At 40.7% G+C, this 16,490-nt stretch overlaps 1 protein-coding gene across 1 annotated transcript in view; it reads right to left on the bottom strand.

Annotated features, from left to right (window-relative positions):
* LOC127442020 (parapinopsin-like) overlaps positions 1–16,490 on the bottom strand; it is a 151,224-nt gene that overhangs the window by 123,785 nt on the left and 10,949 nt on the right. The window contains exon 2 of the mRNA XM_051699688.1: positions 7,027–7,355. Within this exon, the coding sequence (XP_051555648.1) occupies positions 7,027–7,355 (329 nt within the window). The remainder of the gene's footprint in view (positions 1–7,026; positions 7,356–16,490) is intronic.

Here is a 16,490-nt window from a genome sequence, read left to right on the forward strand (position 1 = left end):
TATGCAAAAAGCAGTAGTTTACAGGAGAGACAGTTTAGCTGAGATGGACCACTTTCCTATAAAAAAATCAATATGACAATTGTTAATGCTAAATATGGCAAGTATAGAAAAGGAAGTCCCCCCTTTTTGATAGAGACATCGCCTGTCAGTTTACTCAAGAATGTGCACGTGAATTAGTGTGGGTGTTTTTTTTTTTTTTTTTTTTTTTTTTGCGTTATCTAAGCTAAAAAAGCACAATTTATTTGTTGTCAGATTTTTTGCAGATTTGAAATATGTTATTTGATCATAATCTCAACCAGCCGTTTTAGAGATTTTAGTCTTTCCTCATTCAAGTAAACAGGAGCTGTCCTTGTATGGTTGTATCCATAGAAAATAGCTGCCTGGGAGAGTTCCCAAGATGGCCCTCAAGTTGGCTGACTTGCCTTAAAAAGGGGCTTCGGTTTACAGTTACCGATGTATTGTAGAGATGCACCATTCACAATCAACCATTTATTCCTTGGGCAAAAGAGGCTGATTATAGGGGGTAACGAGATAAAATTTGTATTTCAATTAGTCATGTAATCTCAACATAGTGACTCCTATGAGGCAACCCAGCTGCAAGTAAAATAATTTAGCTTCTATAAGGCTACTGATATAACTGGGATTTTCATCTGTATGTGTGTATGCATGTCTTTCTCAAAAGTACAATTAACTTCTGTAGGAGTAAGAAAAAGTTACTGAGTGCTTACAAAAAAACCTTTAAATACACTTGGTGACCTCGCAGGATAGTGGTAGCTTAGTGGTTAAGGGTCTTGGCTTGCAAACAGAACTGAGGGGAAAAGATCCCCTGCAAGCACTCTGATCTTGCACAAGGAACTGTTATGATTTGTGGTATTTTGTATGTGTAATGTTTTGGAGTTTTCTGTCTGTATTTGAGTGTAAAGTAAGTGTGCCACTTCTTAATTGGCTCCTACACCAAAATTGATGACTGCTCCTGATTGGTCCAGCTGGGTCTTTGAGCCTTTAAAAGCTTTGCCGCCACCACCACCTGGGTTGGCCTTCTTGATCTGATAGTTCCTGTTTGTTTTGTTGGCTTTGTTGATCTAACTTTTGTTTCTCTGTGTTTTACCTTTTACCTATACTAATTTTTGGATACTAATTTGGACTTTGTTAATTTAAGAACTGTTTGTAAATATTTGTGTGTGTAAATACTTGTAAATAGAACTTAATTTGCGAAGTGGGGAGTCTGACGCCATTTATTTTATTTTATTTTATTTTTGTATTATTGCATATATTATGCCTGTGTTTATTTGGATAGGAAGTTTGGGTAGTTTAATTGTCTTTTACAGTGTTTTTGTTTATTATTTTGGCCTGGTCTGCTTCTGAAGTTTAACCCCACATTTTCCTTAATTTCTTAAAATAAATGTTTGTATATTTTTACTTCCGTCTCACAGCACTTCTCTGTTGCAACCTGACCCTAGATGGGTCGTAACAAATTGGGAGCTCGTCTTTCAACTAGAGGGAATTTCAGCTACATCCCACACTGATTTGTAAGTTACATTTTTACAGTTACAGTTTTCTTCTATGTATATTCTTTTCTATATTTTTTTGTACATTTCTTTTAGTGAGGGAAGAAGTACGGTGGTAATGGCGTCGAAATTTGAGCTCGATACATTTACGATTGCACCCACATTGGAACAATTTGAAAAGTGCTGTAAAGATGATTTGTTGTTAATAGCAGATTTTTTCGATATAGCCGTGCCGCGGTATGCAGTAAAGAGGGAGATCAAGGAGATTCTATATGCAGAATTGGTACAACAAAGGGTCTTACTGGAAGAGAATGTGGCCATGGGTATTGCAATTCATTCAGCAGTATCCGGGGTTTTGGAGACAGAACTCAAACCAGAAAATCCAGTCGCCATGGATCCCATTGACCCACCTCCAACAAAAGATCCATTATTGGCCATTCGGTTAAAAGAACTGGAATTTGAACAAAGCCGACAACAGTACCAGAATCAGCGGCTGCATGTCCGAGCGGTTGAGCTCGAGGTGCAAAAAGCCATCCGGTTGAAAGAGTTGGAGCTTGGGCTGAATCCTGGTCAGCCTCCCCATTCTGCTCCTCCTGTTTCCTGGGGAATTACAACATCTGTGTCGGTGCCTGTCAGCGTCTCCTCTCCCATCTTTGTTCCTGCATCCCAGCGCGCCACGTCTGTAAGTCCTTCTGATTTTGATGTTAGTAGACAAATTGCTTTAGTACCATTGTTTAGGGAAAGTGAAGTCAACACATATTTCTCTGTTTTCGAGCGTATTGCTGCCACGTTACAGTGGCCGAGAAGTATCTGGCCTTTGCTTTTGCAATGTAAACTCATTGGGAAAGCCCAAGAAGTTATTTTTGCGTTTTCATTCTAGCAGAGTTTGGATTATGAGGTAGTCAAAACCGCTGTGCTGTGAGCTTATGAGCTCGTCCCTGAAGCATTATCAACAAAAATTTAGGAAATGTATGAAAACCACTAGTCAAACGTTTGAGTTCGCTCGTGAGAAAACTGCTCTTTTTGAAAAGTGGTGTACAGCCAGCAAAGTTACAATCTTTGAGCAATTGAAAGAGTTAGTGTTGTTGGAAGAATTCAAGAGCTGCGTTTTAGAGAAAATTGTGGTTTATTTGAGCAAAAAGTTTAGTCGCTCTCGGATGCTGCGGTCTTCGCTGATGAGTTTGCTTATGCACAAAGTTGTTTTCGTCTCCCCGGCGCAGTAGTGGGGAATGCAGTTATAGCTCCAAAACAGCTCTGTCTGAACATAAAAACAAACGGGTTTATGATTCCTCCAATGAGTCACGTGAATTGTTTTTATTGCCATGAATTCGGACATGTTATTGCCTCGTGTCCGGTGCTAAAATGTAAGAATCAGAGAAAAATGTCATTAAAACCAGTGGTCTTAGTACATACACACTCCTCTGATAGTGTGCTCCCTATTAGCCTTTTGTAGATCATGGTGCTGTGTCACTTACTGAATCAGATGCTGAACCCAAACGCATTTGTATTTTGAGAGACGCGGGGGCAGCACAGTCGTTTATTATGGCTGATGTTCTTCCATTTTCCTCTCAGGATCAGATGTTTTAGTTCAGGGTATTGAGCTTGGTGTGGTAAAGGTCCCTTTACACACAGTGTACTTGAGCTCTAATCTTGTGACTGGATTAGTCAAGATAGCTGTTCAGCCTCAGTTACCAGTGAAGGAAATTTCCCTTATTCTGGGGAATGATTTGGCAGGAAGCATAGTTTCCTGACTTCCTGAAGTCACCAGTGTGCCTTTTTTTTTTTCAATACATGAGACTGAAGTACTGCTACAGGAGTTTCCTACTGTTCAAAACTTGTGCTGTAACTCTATCACAAGCTTGAAAATTTGAAAATGAACTAGATCTTTCTGTGTTCTAATACTTCAGTTTCGGAGACAAAAAATTATGTTGATGCTCACACTGATAATTTGAGTGGTGCTTTGAACTTTAATTTTCCTTTCGGTAGGTTAATGTTGGCCCAAAAACATTGATTCCCTGTCTTCATGCATCTCTGCTGTTGTGGATAAGTCTGAATTGTCTAAAAATTCAGTTGCTTATTTCTTTGATGGTGCACTTATGCGTAAGTGGACTCCAGAGAAGTCAAAACATGAGTGGAATTCTGTGTTCCAGGTAGTCGTTCCTAAATCATACAGACAAATTTTCTAAGTGTAGCATATGATCATGAACTTTCTGGTCATTTGGGAATTAAGAAAACATAATAACCTGTTAAAACATTTATTTTGGCCCGCAATGAAGTCCTCTGTGTCGCAGTACTTTCGTTCTTGTCACGCCTGCCAGGTAGCTGGGAAACCAAATCAGGTTGTTCCACAAGCAACACTAAAACTAATACCAGTGATGGGTGAACCTTTCGAGAAACTTCTGATTGATTGTGTTGGACCACTACCAAAGACCAAATCTGGTCACTCTTATTTACTAACTTTGATGTGTTCTGCTACTAGGTTTCCTGAAGCTATTACGCTACATTCATTGAAGGCTCCTGCTACTGTGAAGGCCGTAGTCAAATTCTGCACTATTTTTGGTTTGCCAAAGTTTATTACATCAGATCAAGGATATAATTTCATGTCTAGATTTTTCCGTAAGGTAATGGAGTTGAACATTAAACATCATGTGTCAAGTGCATATCACACACAGTCGCAAGGGGCAATTGAAAGATTTCATCAAACACTTAAGACAATGCTTCGGACATATTGAATCAAGCATGAGAGAGACTGGGATGAAGAAATCCCTCTGCTTTTGTTTGCCATTCGTAATATGGTTCAAAATTCACTGAGTTTTAGTCCATCTGAGTTAATTTTTGGACATTCTCTTCATGGCCCTTTGAAAGTACTGCAAGAACAACAACTTTCTGCAGACCAGTCTTTGCCTTCTAAGAATGTATTGAATCATGTAAGCACTTTCTGTGAGCGATTACATGCTGTTTGGAAATTGGCAAGACAGTCACTAGAAAAGTCTCAGGCTTGTATGATAAGACTGTATGACCAAAAAGCTGTGTCACATTCATTTCAAATTGGTGATAAGGTTCTTGTGTTATTGCCTTTGCCTGGTTCAGCACTACAATCTAAATTTTCAGGTCCTTATCAGATTGCAGAAAAATTGAGTGAGACCGTTTATGTGGTGAAAACACCTGAGAGAAAGAGGAAGTCACGAGTGTGTCATGTAAACATGCTTGGCAAGTATATGTATCTCGACCTAGCTCTGAAGTTCATCCCACTTAAACATCTCCAGTAACAGTGACCTCTGTAAACATGTCTCCCTCCGAATACTCTCCTAAAATGGATGGGCTTCAATTAGGCTCTCTTTTTTTTTTCCCTGTGCTTTTCTGCCAAACTCTGAAACTCTTTCAACACTTTCCTCAGAACTCTCTCACTTGTCTAGTTCAGCCCAAAGTGTTCTAGTACATCTAATTAAGAAATACCCTTCACTTTTTTTCTGATGTTCCTTCTGTGACTAATGTATTGAAGCATAACATAGATGTTGGTAATAATGGCCCAGTTAAGCAGAATGCATACCGTGTTTATCCTGTTTAGCGTGAGATAATGAGGAAAGAATCTCTATCTAAATTTAGTTGAAAATGGTTTTGCAGTGCCCAGTTCTAGTCATTGGCGCTCACCCTGCTTATTGGTCCCAAAGCCTGACAATACATTCCGATTTAGTACTGATTACCGTAAGGTTAATGCACTGACCAAATCTAACTCTTTTCCTCTTCCTAGAATGGAAGACTGTATTGATCGAATTGGTAATGCCACATTTGTTACTAAGTTGGATCTATTGAGGGATACTGGCAGGTACCCCTTACGGAACGTGCTTCTGAAATTTCTGCTTTTGCCAACTCTGACACCTTTTTTTCAGTACAAGGTAATGGCCTTCAGTCTCAAAAATGCCCCAGCTACTTCCCAATGGTTGATGAGTCAGGTCCTAGCTAATGTGAAATGTTATGAAGCTTACATGGATGATGTTGTATGTTATTCTGAGAGTTGGGAAATTCATCTGAAAACCTTGGGAAAAGTATTGTCATGTTTCCAAGCTGATCGTCTTACCCTTGTTCTTGACCATTGAGGGTTTCAAATGTCACTGTTACTTACTTGGGTAAGGAAGTTGGCCAAGGTAGTGTTCGTCCCATAGATGCTAAAGAGCAAGCCATAAAACATTTCCCTGTACCCAAAACAAAACGGGAACTGAGATGTTTTCTTGGGATGGCAGGCTACTACGGGAACTTTTGTAGGAATTTTTCTGATGTGGTGAGGCCTCTTACAGATCTCCTTCATAAAACTGTATCTTTCTCTTGGGAGTCAAATTGTCAGTTTGCTTTTGATGCTTTGAGGGGTTTGTTGTGTATTGCTCCTGTTCTAGCTGCTCCAGACTTCAAGAGACCATTCAAACTGGAAGTGGATGCAAGCGGTACCAGAGCTAGAATATGCAACAGGTATCGATCTTCCTGTGTGTTTCTACTCCAAGAAGTTCAACCGTCACCAGATAAACTATAGTACCATCGAGAAAGAAGCACTTACTCCGCTATTAGCTATACAAAATTTTTAAGTGTACATTGGCTCAAGTTCACAACCCACTTTAGTATACATTGATCATGTGGTGGTCACTCATTTGTCAAGGCTTTAATTTACCAATTATGTACAAGAAGGGTACAGATAATGTCACTGCAGATTCATTGTCTAGATGTTATTCATAAACATGACTCATGTTTATTCTTGTGGGCGGGAGTGTTATGATCTTGGGGTATTTTGTATGTGTAATGTTTTGGAGTTTTCTGTCTGTGTTTGAGTGTAGGTGTGCTGCTTCCTGATTGGATCCTACACCAAAATTGATGACTGCTCCTGATTGGTCCAGCTGGGTCTTTTAGCCTTTAAAAGCTTTGCTGCCACAACCAACTGGGTTGGCCTTCTTGATCAGATAACTTGTTTCTCTGTGTTTGACCTTTTGCCCGTACTAGTTGTGATTTATTTTATTTTTTTGCATACTAATTTGGACTTTGTTAATTTAAGAACTGTTTGTAAATATTTGTGGGTGTAAATACTTGTAAATAGAACTTAATTTGCAAAGTGGGATGTAGGGAGTCTGATGCCATTTTTTTGTTTATTGCATATATTTTGCCTGTGTTTGTTTGGTTAGGGTAGTTTAATTGTCTTTTACTTATTGTTTGATCAGGTTAGTAAGAAGAAGGGGAACCTGGATTTTTGCTTATTATTTTGGCCTGGTCTGCTTCTGAAGCTTAACCCCACATTTTCCTTAATTTCTTAAAATACATTTCTACTTCCATCTGACAGCACTTTTCTGTTGCAACCTGACCCTAGATGGGTCATAACAGAACATTACCTCAGGAATGGTTCCTGCAGCTAAATGGCTATAAACAGCTGCAAAATGACAAATATCCTAACCTTAATAAAATACTGAACTACAAAGGATGAATGCAGAATTCCAGAGGGGAAAAAAAAAAAACTGATTTCAGTCAATGTTTTACTCACCTGTTTAATTGCATGCAGCAGTTTACCATAGCAGAAGATAATGACTAGAAACGGGACAATGAGGCAGAAAATAAAGAGGCAAATGATGTAAGAGATGTTATTGGCTGTCTTGGTCGTCCAGTCTACGGAGCAGGTGGTCCCAGGCCCTTCTGGACCATAACGGCTCCAGCCAAAGAGAGGGGGCAGAGTCCAAAATAAAGAGTAGACCCAGGACATCACCACCCCTCCGGCCACCTTCCTGTAGTTGGTGGCATCAGCCTCCGTGGGGCCCATCATTGTGCAGTAGCGTTCGTATGATAGCACAGCTAGGGAAATGAGGGACACGATGCCTGCAGAAAATAAAAGCATACATATTTCAATAATGTTATAATATAATTTATGTTTAAATAATCCAGATATGACAAATCTACCGGTACTCACATGGAGTTCAACCAAGGGTAATTTTTAATCAGGCATAGAAAAGACATTCAGAAGGGCAGAATTCATGTCTTGTTGCTAATTCAAAACTGACTTAAAAACAGCTGTTTTGAGGTACATAAAAAGTATTTTGGCAAAGCTGAATCATCTGCCTGATAAGTCAGGCTTTCATTCTTTATTCATTCTCCTTCTTTGTTGTGACTTTTAGGTAAGTGCACAACAAATTGGGTAATAAATGTGTAAATATATAAATATTTAAAGAGAAACTCATACATTATGAACACTGTAAATATTAAAGAATTTACAGAATAGGCTTGTAGCATCTATGCAGGGGTTTGGTGAAACCAGTGCAAAGCCCTACCCTATAAACAATGTTTTTTGTTTTTTGTTTTTTGTTTTGTTTGTTTGTTTTATATTTTATACATAGTACTTTTAACATAGTAGCACTTAAATGTTAGATGTGGAATTCCATTTTCATTTTTTGGTTCCAACCTTGTATATTTTGTGTTAAAAGTATGTAGTTGACATGAAATTTCAAACACTGACAACTCGTAACATATATATATATAAAAATGACTTCACATGCTATAATATGTGAAAGTATACATTTTATTTTATAAATTTGTTTCAGAATAATGACTAATAAATTTCACTTAAAAATTTAACATTCCATTTATATGATATATATATATATATATGAATACTAATATATTCATATATCTATATATATACATACAGTACAGTATATGTCAAGACACCCCCTTCTGGTTTGCTCAAAAATGCTTGCATATCATGACAAACATCTGGTGAGTAAAACCAAACCTTTACTAGCGATTCTTTCTCCAGTGTGTCAGTATAGGGTTGATGTAGTTAACTTATGCATTATGTTCTGAAAGCAGATAATTTTAAAGTAACAATGAAAACATATGTTAAAATTAGTGCTGTCAAAATGAAGGTGTTAACACGTGCGACTAATTTAAAATGTTTAATGCATACATTTTTCTTTAACACGATTAATGCATTTACCACTTTTCACATTAGATTTTTACATTTTATTCAGCTCCTTGTGAGTTCTAGACACTGGTTTGAATAAGGTCGGACCTTTGTGATGTGTCCGGCGGGGACATTACACTGATGTGCACCAGAAACACACAACAGTGATTCTGTGTCAATGATCAAGTGATGGATTAAAGGACCTCTTACAAAACAAACACAGATGGGCCTTGCAAAAATCAAGTATTGCAGTCTTTGTAAGATGGTATTTATTTACCACAGAAGCACATCAAGTCTTAATTATTTATGGTTTTGTAGTCGAGACCAGCTCATCCGAGTCCGAGTCCAGGCCGAGACCAGAAGAGGGTCGAGTCTGAGATAAGACTCTTAATGAATGTTTAATGTATAGTTAAAATTTAAACAAGTATTGATTCTAAGCTCATCATATATTAAATATCCCTTATATATTATTTTATTAAGCTAATGTTGGTTCAACAATATTACCAGTCAAGAATATAAATGAAATAACTGCCACATCCTAGGTTAAGTGAACATAATTATATTACAATTACGACATGTCAGTGTTAACAATATGTCAGTGAAAAGCTCAAAATAAAAGGTATAAGGTGCCTATGTAGCTTTGCAATGCAATACAAACTACCAGCTTTAGTGTACTATTATTATTCCATTCATTGTAAGTCAAGTAAACATTTCTGCTATATAAAATACAGTATTAATGTACTATAAAGGTAACACTTTACAATACAGTTCTATTTATTAACATTAGTTAATGCATTAGATACCTTGAACTAACAATGAACAATATTTTTTAACAGCATTTATTAATCTTGGTTAATCAAGACCAAGACCATTAAAATATGAGTCTGGAATACTACAACACTGTGAGGGACGGCTGTGGTAGGCTAGATTGTTGGAGATCTCTCAGTTCAAATAACTGAAATTTTGTACCCACTGCCGCTGACCTTTCGAAGCGTCAGCTAATGATTACCGGACAATTCGGGTGAAGTTTCATTACGTGTGCAGTGTATAAAAGCAGAACAAGACATTGGCCGTGTTTGGAATTGCATCCTACTCTTACTATTTCTGCCATACATAGATATAGCAGAAGCAGTAAGAGTAGTATGGGTAGTATGGGTTGTAAAACACAGCCGTAGTCTGCAGCACTTTTCATGTGGAGTTCACCAGACCATAGCCTTAGCCTGCTGCCCAATTAATATTGTGAAGGATAAGGGTTTAGTAAGGGATAATGTACAGTCAGCTGTGTGATCATGACCCCGACGTGAAGCCAAGGAGTCTTTTATCTCCCTGATGGGGTTTATTTTGCGATATCAACTGTCTGACTGTTCATTATCCTGCTTATTACATGGCTACTTGACAATTAAAAAAAAAAAAAAATAATAAGTACATGGACATGAACTATTGGTTTACATTGAAATTGTTATTATGTGAGAAACAAATTGATTTGCACCTCCAGTGTGCGTCAGAGTTCTGTTGGTGGTGTTTATTTTGTGAAAATAACTATCTGACTGCTCATTATCCAGCTTGTTACAAGACTATTTGCCAAATAAATAAATAAATGGATATGAAACATTGATATAAGTTGAAATTATTTTATTAGCTTACTTGTAGAGATCGTAGAGTGATACGAGAATGAGGAAAGATGACTCGCAATACCCGGATAACCGGTCAGATGTGACTTATAGTGCTATAGAGGAAGTTAATCAGACATACTGTATCAGACCACTAAAAGGCGCCATTTACCAATCAAAATCGAGTATTCCAGAAAGCCATGTACTAAAGAAATTTGCAATGAATACGCAACCTTTGGGGACTAGTTCTTTTAATAAGTCAACCTCCCACTTAGACTTTGGGAAACGTTTAATGTTACTTGAATTGGTGCTATTTTAGTGCATTTCTATCTTTATACTGTGGAAGGCTTTGTTTGGAAAATGTTAATAAAGTATTATTGTTAAAAAAAAAAAAATTCTTTTCTAAAAGGAAATAAATGCATTTTGACAGGAAAATAAGTATATTTAGAGTCAAATTTCAGCACTTACAAAATCAGCGATTAATCACAATTAATTATAAAAAAATCATGCAATTAATAGTGATTAAATATTTTAATCAATTGACAGCACTAGTAAAAATAATTTCTCCTACACAGCTGAAAATGCAGAGAAAACTATAAGCAACCCAACTGTATGTTGATTCCCCTGAAAAGTGTAAACAGTGGCTCTGTGGCGCTATATAACATTGGATCAACCAATGGCATGAGTCTGAGGGTAATCTGTTAGTCCAACCAATAGGAGATAGTGGAATATTTGAGAAAGCTGTTGGAAATCTCATTATTTGATGCTAGTGATGCAGAAATTACACACTCAATTTTACGATTAGGGTTGGTCAGGTAAAGGTAGTAAGAGCTTTTAATTTGGGGCTACACACAATCACATATTAGTAACGTGTTGAATTTTGTAAAGATGCTGCAATTAATGAAAAAAGCCTTGTAAATACCCTAGCACACAGTCTGTTGGAGTGGAACACATTGATTTCTGTGTCCATCAATGCAGACTCATGATTCTTTGATGTTTTTAATGCAAAACAAATATCAAAATCTTGTCCATTATTTTTCAGTATAAAGTTTATTATGTCCTTGATGAAACCCTCAAGTGAATGTTGGGGAGGACTATAAGACCGGTTGTGGATGTTGAGTTCAGCTGACTGTGTAATGGTGTGACTGTTAGGGTGTACAGACATACTTAAACTCTTAAAAAGAGTTAAGTGCCCAGTTCAAGGGCATTGTCGCATTTGAGCCTATCCAAAATCGAATCCCTCTACTGCTCCAATTGCTGATCTATTAACTAAACCACTAGACCGGTGGTGCTCAAACATTTCGGTCTGGGTAACATCATAGATATAACAATTTTTCCCTTCAACAATTTTTCTCAAAAACAAGGTTTTATGACAGCCAATATTCAAATGATTATATATTAGGAACGGTTAGGGATAAAAGAAATATATAGTGCATAATACACAAAATATGATCCTGGGTTAGTGCGACTCAAAATGAGGGAGCAGGCCACATATAAAATGTAAAATCAATTATTCATATTTTTGGAATCATTAATTAATATTTACAAAATTATTATTATCAGGATGCAGATGTTCGTGATTGCTGTAATTTGAAACATTTTTTGGTTTGGTTGCCATGGATCAGTCAGTGTGGGGACTGTTACAGCTGGCTATTTAATCTCGAGCAGCAGCTATCCTCCACAGACATCATAGCAGTCTGTCCATCTACAACATGGATGCATTTGTCAGTCATGAAAAGAGGAGCGTTGGTAGTGATAGCCCATCTATATCTTCAAATAAAAAACAACAACTACAAAAATATTACCTTAATATAATGAGTTACCTTTAAAAACATTTGGATTTACAGTAGCTTTGACATCTGCTGAAGTTTGTGTATATGTATACACAGCTATAAAATAGCTTCTGCCTTTCGCCTCCACATTTTTGTGCGAAGCATGGTTTTGGACCATGCCATAGATATCAAATAGCCCAACTCAGAGAATCTTGGTAAAACATCTTGGTATTTACAGAGGTGGAAAGTAATGAATTACAACTACTCTCGTTACAGTACTTGAGTAAATGTTTCAATTTTTTATACTTTTTTTAGCATAAATAAATGATAGTACTTTTAATTGAGTTGATTAAAAATAATTACAATTGCAACATTTATTTTTCACCACAGTTACAAAGAAAAACAGTTATATTATTTTAATTATATTATATAACAAAAAAAGTTATAAGCACCAAATATGCTTCCAAACAGAAAGTGCATCTTCGCTGCACAATGGAAGCCCTCAGGACACAACGGTGTGCTCCAGAGATTGGATAGCACAAGTCATCTCTTGCGCAAGTCATCCAGACTTCACTCCAATGTAGCGCAGACCACAAAATGTATGCAATCCATTCTAATTTTAAATAGAATGCTGTACTTTAAAGTGCTATAGAGGAAGTCAATTATCTGAAACTGCTAGACAACCTCAACATTCTAAATAGCACAAAGAGGAAACAACACTGCCAGGAGGAGGCAACATGAAATACAAGGCTTTTTAAACTACACAACATCCCCCTTACTAAATTGTATCATGTTTTTTCTGTGGTAACCAGTTCTCGAAGTGGGCTGGTTCTCACCGGAGCGCTGTACAGACAAATATGCACAATGCTTTTCACAGTAATGGGAATTAATCTTGAGTATGCTACCGGAAACTCTCATAAAATGCTGGTACTCTTCTCTCCCTTCTCCATAAGACAATCAGCCCTGTCAACTAGACAACAACTGTAATAATGTAAACTTCTGCATATTCATCATCTACATCATCTTATTCTGAAAAGGAGCCATTCATTCAGAAATTAAGGGACCATCTGACTGATGTGTTAAACCACTAATCACACGAAACTTTGTTTTAAAGATACGTTTTAACTGTATTAAACATGTTAATTCTGTGTATTTTGACAAACATGCGGGGATATCTTGTTAAAGGTGCTGTAAGCGATTTTTTCATGGAAAGGTACGCAAAAAATGATCCTACTCCCTGAAAGAAATTAATGAAATAAATGTTGTAAGATATCTCACCGGTCTCTGTGACATCTCTAGACTCTGTAAACGGCAAACAAAAAAGTGTTCACTGGCCGTGGTCTACTACGCTTTCTGCCTGTCAGTCACTTTGCACGTTCTCATAGTATTGTAGTTTCAGTGAATGATTAAGGCTTAATGCCATTTTTATGCCATGTTGTTCAAAACAGTTGTCAGTTGAGGGCGCTATTTTTCTGCTGTTATTATTGACAACCGCTTCTGCTCGATATCGGTCTCAATAAAGATCATTTGGTATCTTTGGAGTGCAAGTTTTGGAAAGATGAGGCATGGCTAACCCAACGGCTCAACTTGTGGAATTTCTAGAATGGCCAAAATCGCTTACAGCACCTTTAACTTGCAACAATGTCTAAAACAGTTTTTAAGAGATATGATGCAACTGCCTTTCAGGTTCTTTATAATCATGTTTTTGTTTTTGGGCTAGCCTCTGCTTGGAGACAGCTTTCCCCTTCTGCTGTCCTCCAAAACAGACAAAGAGCTGCTCTGAGCATCTAAAGCTCTGTGTGCGGTCCAGATAGATTCGCAGGGTGCGAACTGGACACAGCAACGACAAGGCTTGGTCTTCCTCCTTAGAAGGGAGCGCTTGCAGTTTCACCACCTGGTACCGAAAAGGAGTGGTGAGAACTTTGGGCATGTAACCGGGCCGGGGTCTCAAGATCACGTGAGAGTGTGCTGGCCCAAACTCCAGGCATTCGCTGGTAACAGAGAGAGCCTGCAGGTCCCCCACCCTCTTGATGGAAGTGAGCGCCACCAGGAGGGCCATCTTCAGAGACAAATTACTGAGCTCAGCCTGCTCCAGGGCTCAAAGGGGGCTCTCTGTAGGGCAGGTAGGACCACAGAGAGATCCCAAGAGGGAATCAGGCACGGTCTAGGAGGATTCAACCTCCCCGCACCCTTGAGTAACCTGTTGATCTGTTGTGAGGTCCTCCTGTCCAGTGTGTCATGGTAAGCTGCTATGGCAGCCACGTACACTTTCAGGGTAGAGGGAGACATCCGTCTCTCCAGCCCTTCCTGAAGGAAAGATAGCACAAACCCGATGGCGCATCTCTGTGGGTCTTCCCCATGGGAAGAACACCAGTTTGCGAAGAGATGCCACTTTAAGGCACACAGCCGCCTCATAGAGGTCCGGCCGTGGGTGCTGGAGCATGCCCTGCCCCTGAGTGAGAAGGTCCTGCCTCGGGGGAATGTGCCAGGGAGGTGCTACTACCAAGTCCGGTTGGGCCAGTTCGGCGCAAAGAACAGGACTTGCTGCTCATCCTCCCTGACTTTGCACAGAGTCTGTGCAATGAGGCTCACTGGAGGAGACGTGTATTTGCAGACCCCACTCCCCACGGAGCATTACCTGCTGTGAGAGCGCATCCTCTGCACGGTTGAGGACACCCAGAAGATGAGTGGCTCACAGCGACTTCAGCGTCTGCTGACTCCAGAGGAGGAGGAGGCGGCGGGCTAGTTGTGACATGCGATGTGAGCGTTCGCCGCTTTGGTGGTTTATGTACGCTACGGTCGCTGTGTTGTCAGTCCGGACCAACACATGCTCGCCCTGAATCAACGGCTGAAGCCTCCGCAAGGCCAGCAATACCGCCAGCAACTCTAAGCAGTTGATGCTCTGCCAAAGGAGCATGATACCCTGTCCAGAGCCCCGAGACTGCCTGACCGTTGCACACGGTGCCCCAGCCCGAGTTCGAGGCATCTGTCATGACCACGATGTGCCTTGAGACCTGTTCTAGGGGAACACTTGACCGTAGAAATGGCAGGTCCGACCAAGGGCTGAAAGTCTGATGGCACTGTGGCATGATGGTCACACGCCGGGTGCCGTGGCGCCATGCCCACCTCGGGACTCAAGTCTGTAGCCAGTGCTGAAGCGGTCTCATATGCATCAACTTGAGGGGGAGAAATGCCAACGAGAATGGCATATGTCCCAGGAGCCTCAGAAATTGTTTCACTGGCACTGCTACCTTCTGCCTGAAGGTCTTCACCTTTGTAAGACGTGCCTTGAGAGTGACCGAGTCCAACTCCATACCGAGAAAGGAGATGCTCTGCACAGGGGAGAGCTTGCTCTTCTCCCAGTTGACCTGAAGCCCGTGTCGGTCGAGGTAGGTGCTGAAGCACAAGGTCCCTGTGCGCATGCAATAGATCTCGCGAGTAATCTAGGATTAGCCAGTCGTCGAGATAATTGAGAATGCGAAAACGCTTCTCCCTCAGCAGGGCCAGGGCAGCCTCTGCGACCTTGGTAAAGACGTGAGGGGACAGGGACAGACCGAAGGGGAGGACCTTGTACTGGTATGCTCATCCCTTGAAGGCAAACCGAAGAAAGGGTCTGTGTCAAGGAAGGATCGATACGTGAAAGTACGCATCCTTCAGGTCGATGGTCGCAAACCAATCCTGATGTCGTACTGACGTCAGGATGCATTTCTGCATTAATATCTTAAATGGAAACCTGTGTAAGGCTTTGTTCAACGCAGATCCAAGATTGGGCACGACCCTCCCCCTCTCTTGGGCACGATAAAATAAGGGCTATAAAAGTCCTAGCTCAACTCGGCTACAGGGACGGGCTCTATTGCTCCCTTCACCAGAAGGGTGGCAACCTCCGCCCGGAGGACGGAGACACCCTCACCCTGCACCGTAGTGGAGAGGATGCCACTGAACCTGGGCGGGCATCTGGCGAACTGGATCGAGTAGCCGAGGCGAATCGTCCTGATAAGCCACAGCGAGGGACTGGAGAGCGCTAACCAGGCCTCCAGATTCTGCGCCAGTGGCACCTAGGGGACGATTGGACTTACCGTGCCCAGGCAGGGTGGTTTGTGGCAAGGCAGAGCAGGCGCCCCACCTGGAAGACAGCCCAGGGAGACGTGCTGCTCCACAAGCCTGCAACGGTGGCCGGTGACTGGGGTGGGTATGCGACCCCAGAGACCAGCACACTTACCTGTTCGCCGGCTGTCTCTCGACGGAGAACAAGGGAACGGGAGGTACTCGTGTTCACCTGATTGACCGGAAAGACTTCTAGCGCCTGGCCGTCACAAGTGTACTGACCCAGGGAATGAAGAAACTGCTTTTTTACCGACCATGTGGGTGCCCAGGCCCAGAGGGCACCCGGCAATATAATACTTACCATGCGCTGGCCCAGGGGCAATGGTGGGGCTGGAGAGTTCACCCAGGCCAGACCAGTCGGAGTCAGTTGCCTCATCCCCGGGTGGCCCATGCCAGGGCCGCCTCGAAGCCCATCCGGGGTTCTTGGGGGCCAGCTGATAGGCAGGAGGAGCCAACTTTCCGCAGGAGGATCTTCTTCTCTGAGGTCAGCATACGGGCTCCAATGGTACGGGAGCCGGGGCTGGCACCGCAGGGGAACGGCTCTGGTGAGCAGCAGATAGGGCACAGG

Source organism: Myxocyprinus asiaticus, chromosome 6 (assembly GCF_019703515.2).
Source record: "Myxocyprinus asiaticus isolate MX2 ecotype Aquarium Trade chromosome 6, UBuf_Myxa_2, whole genome shotgun sequence".
NCBI classification, from domain to species: Eukaryota; Metazoa; Chordata; class Actinopteri; order Cypriniformes; family Catostomidae; genus Myxocyprinus; species Myxocyprinus asiaticus.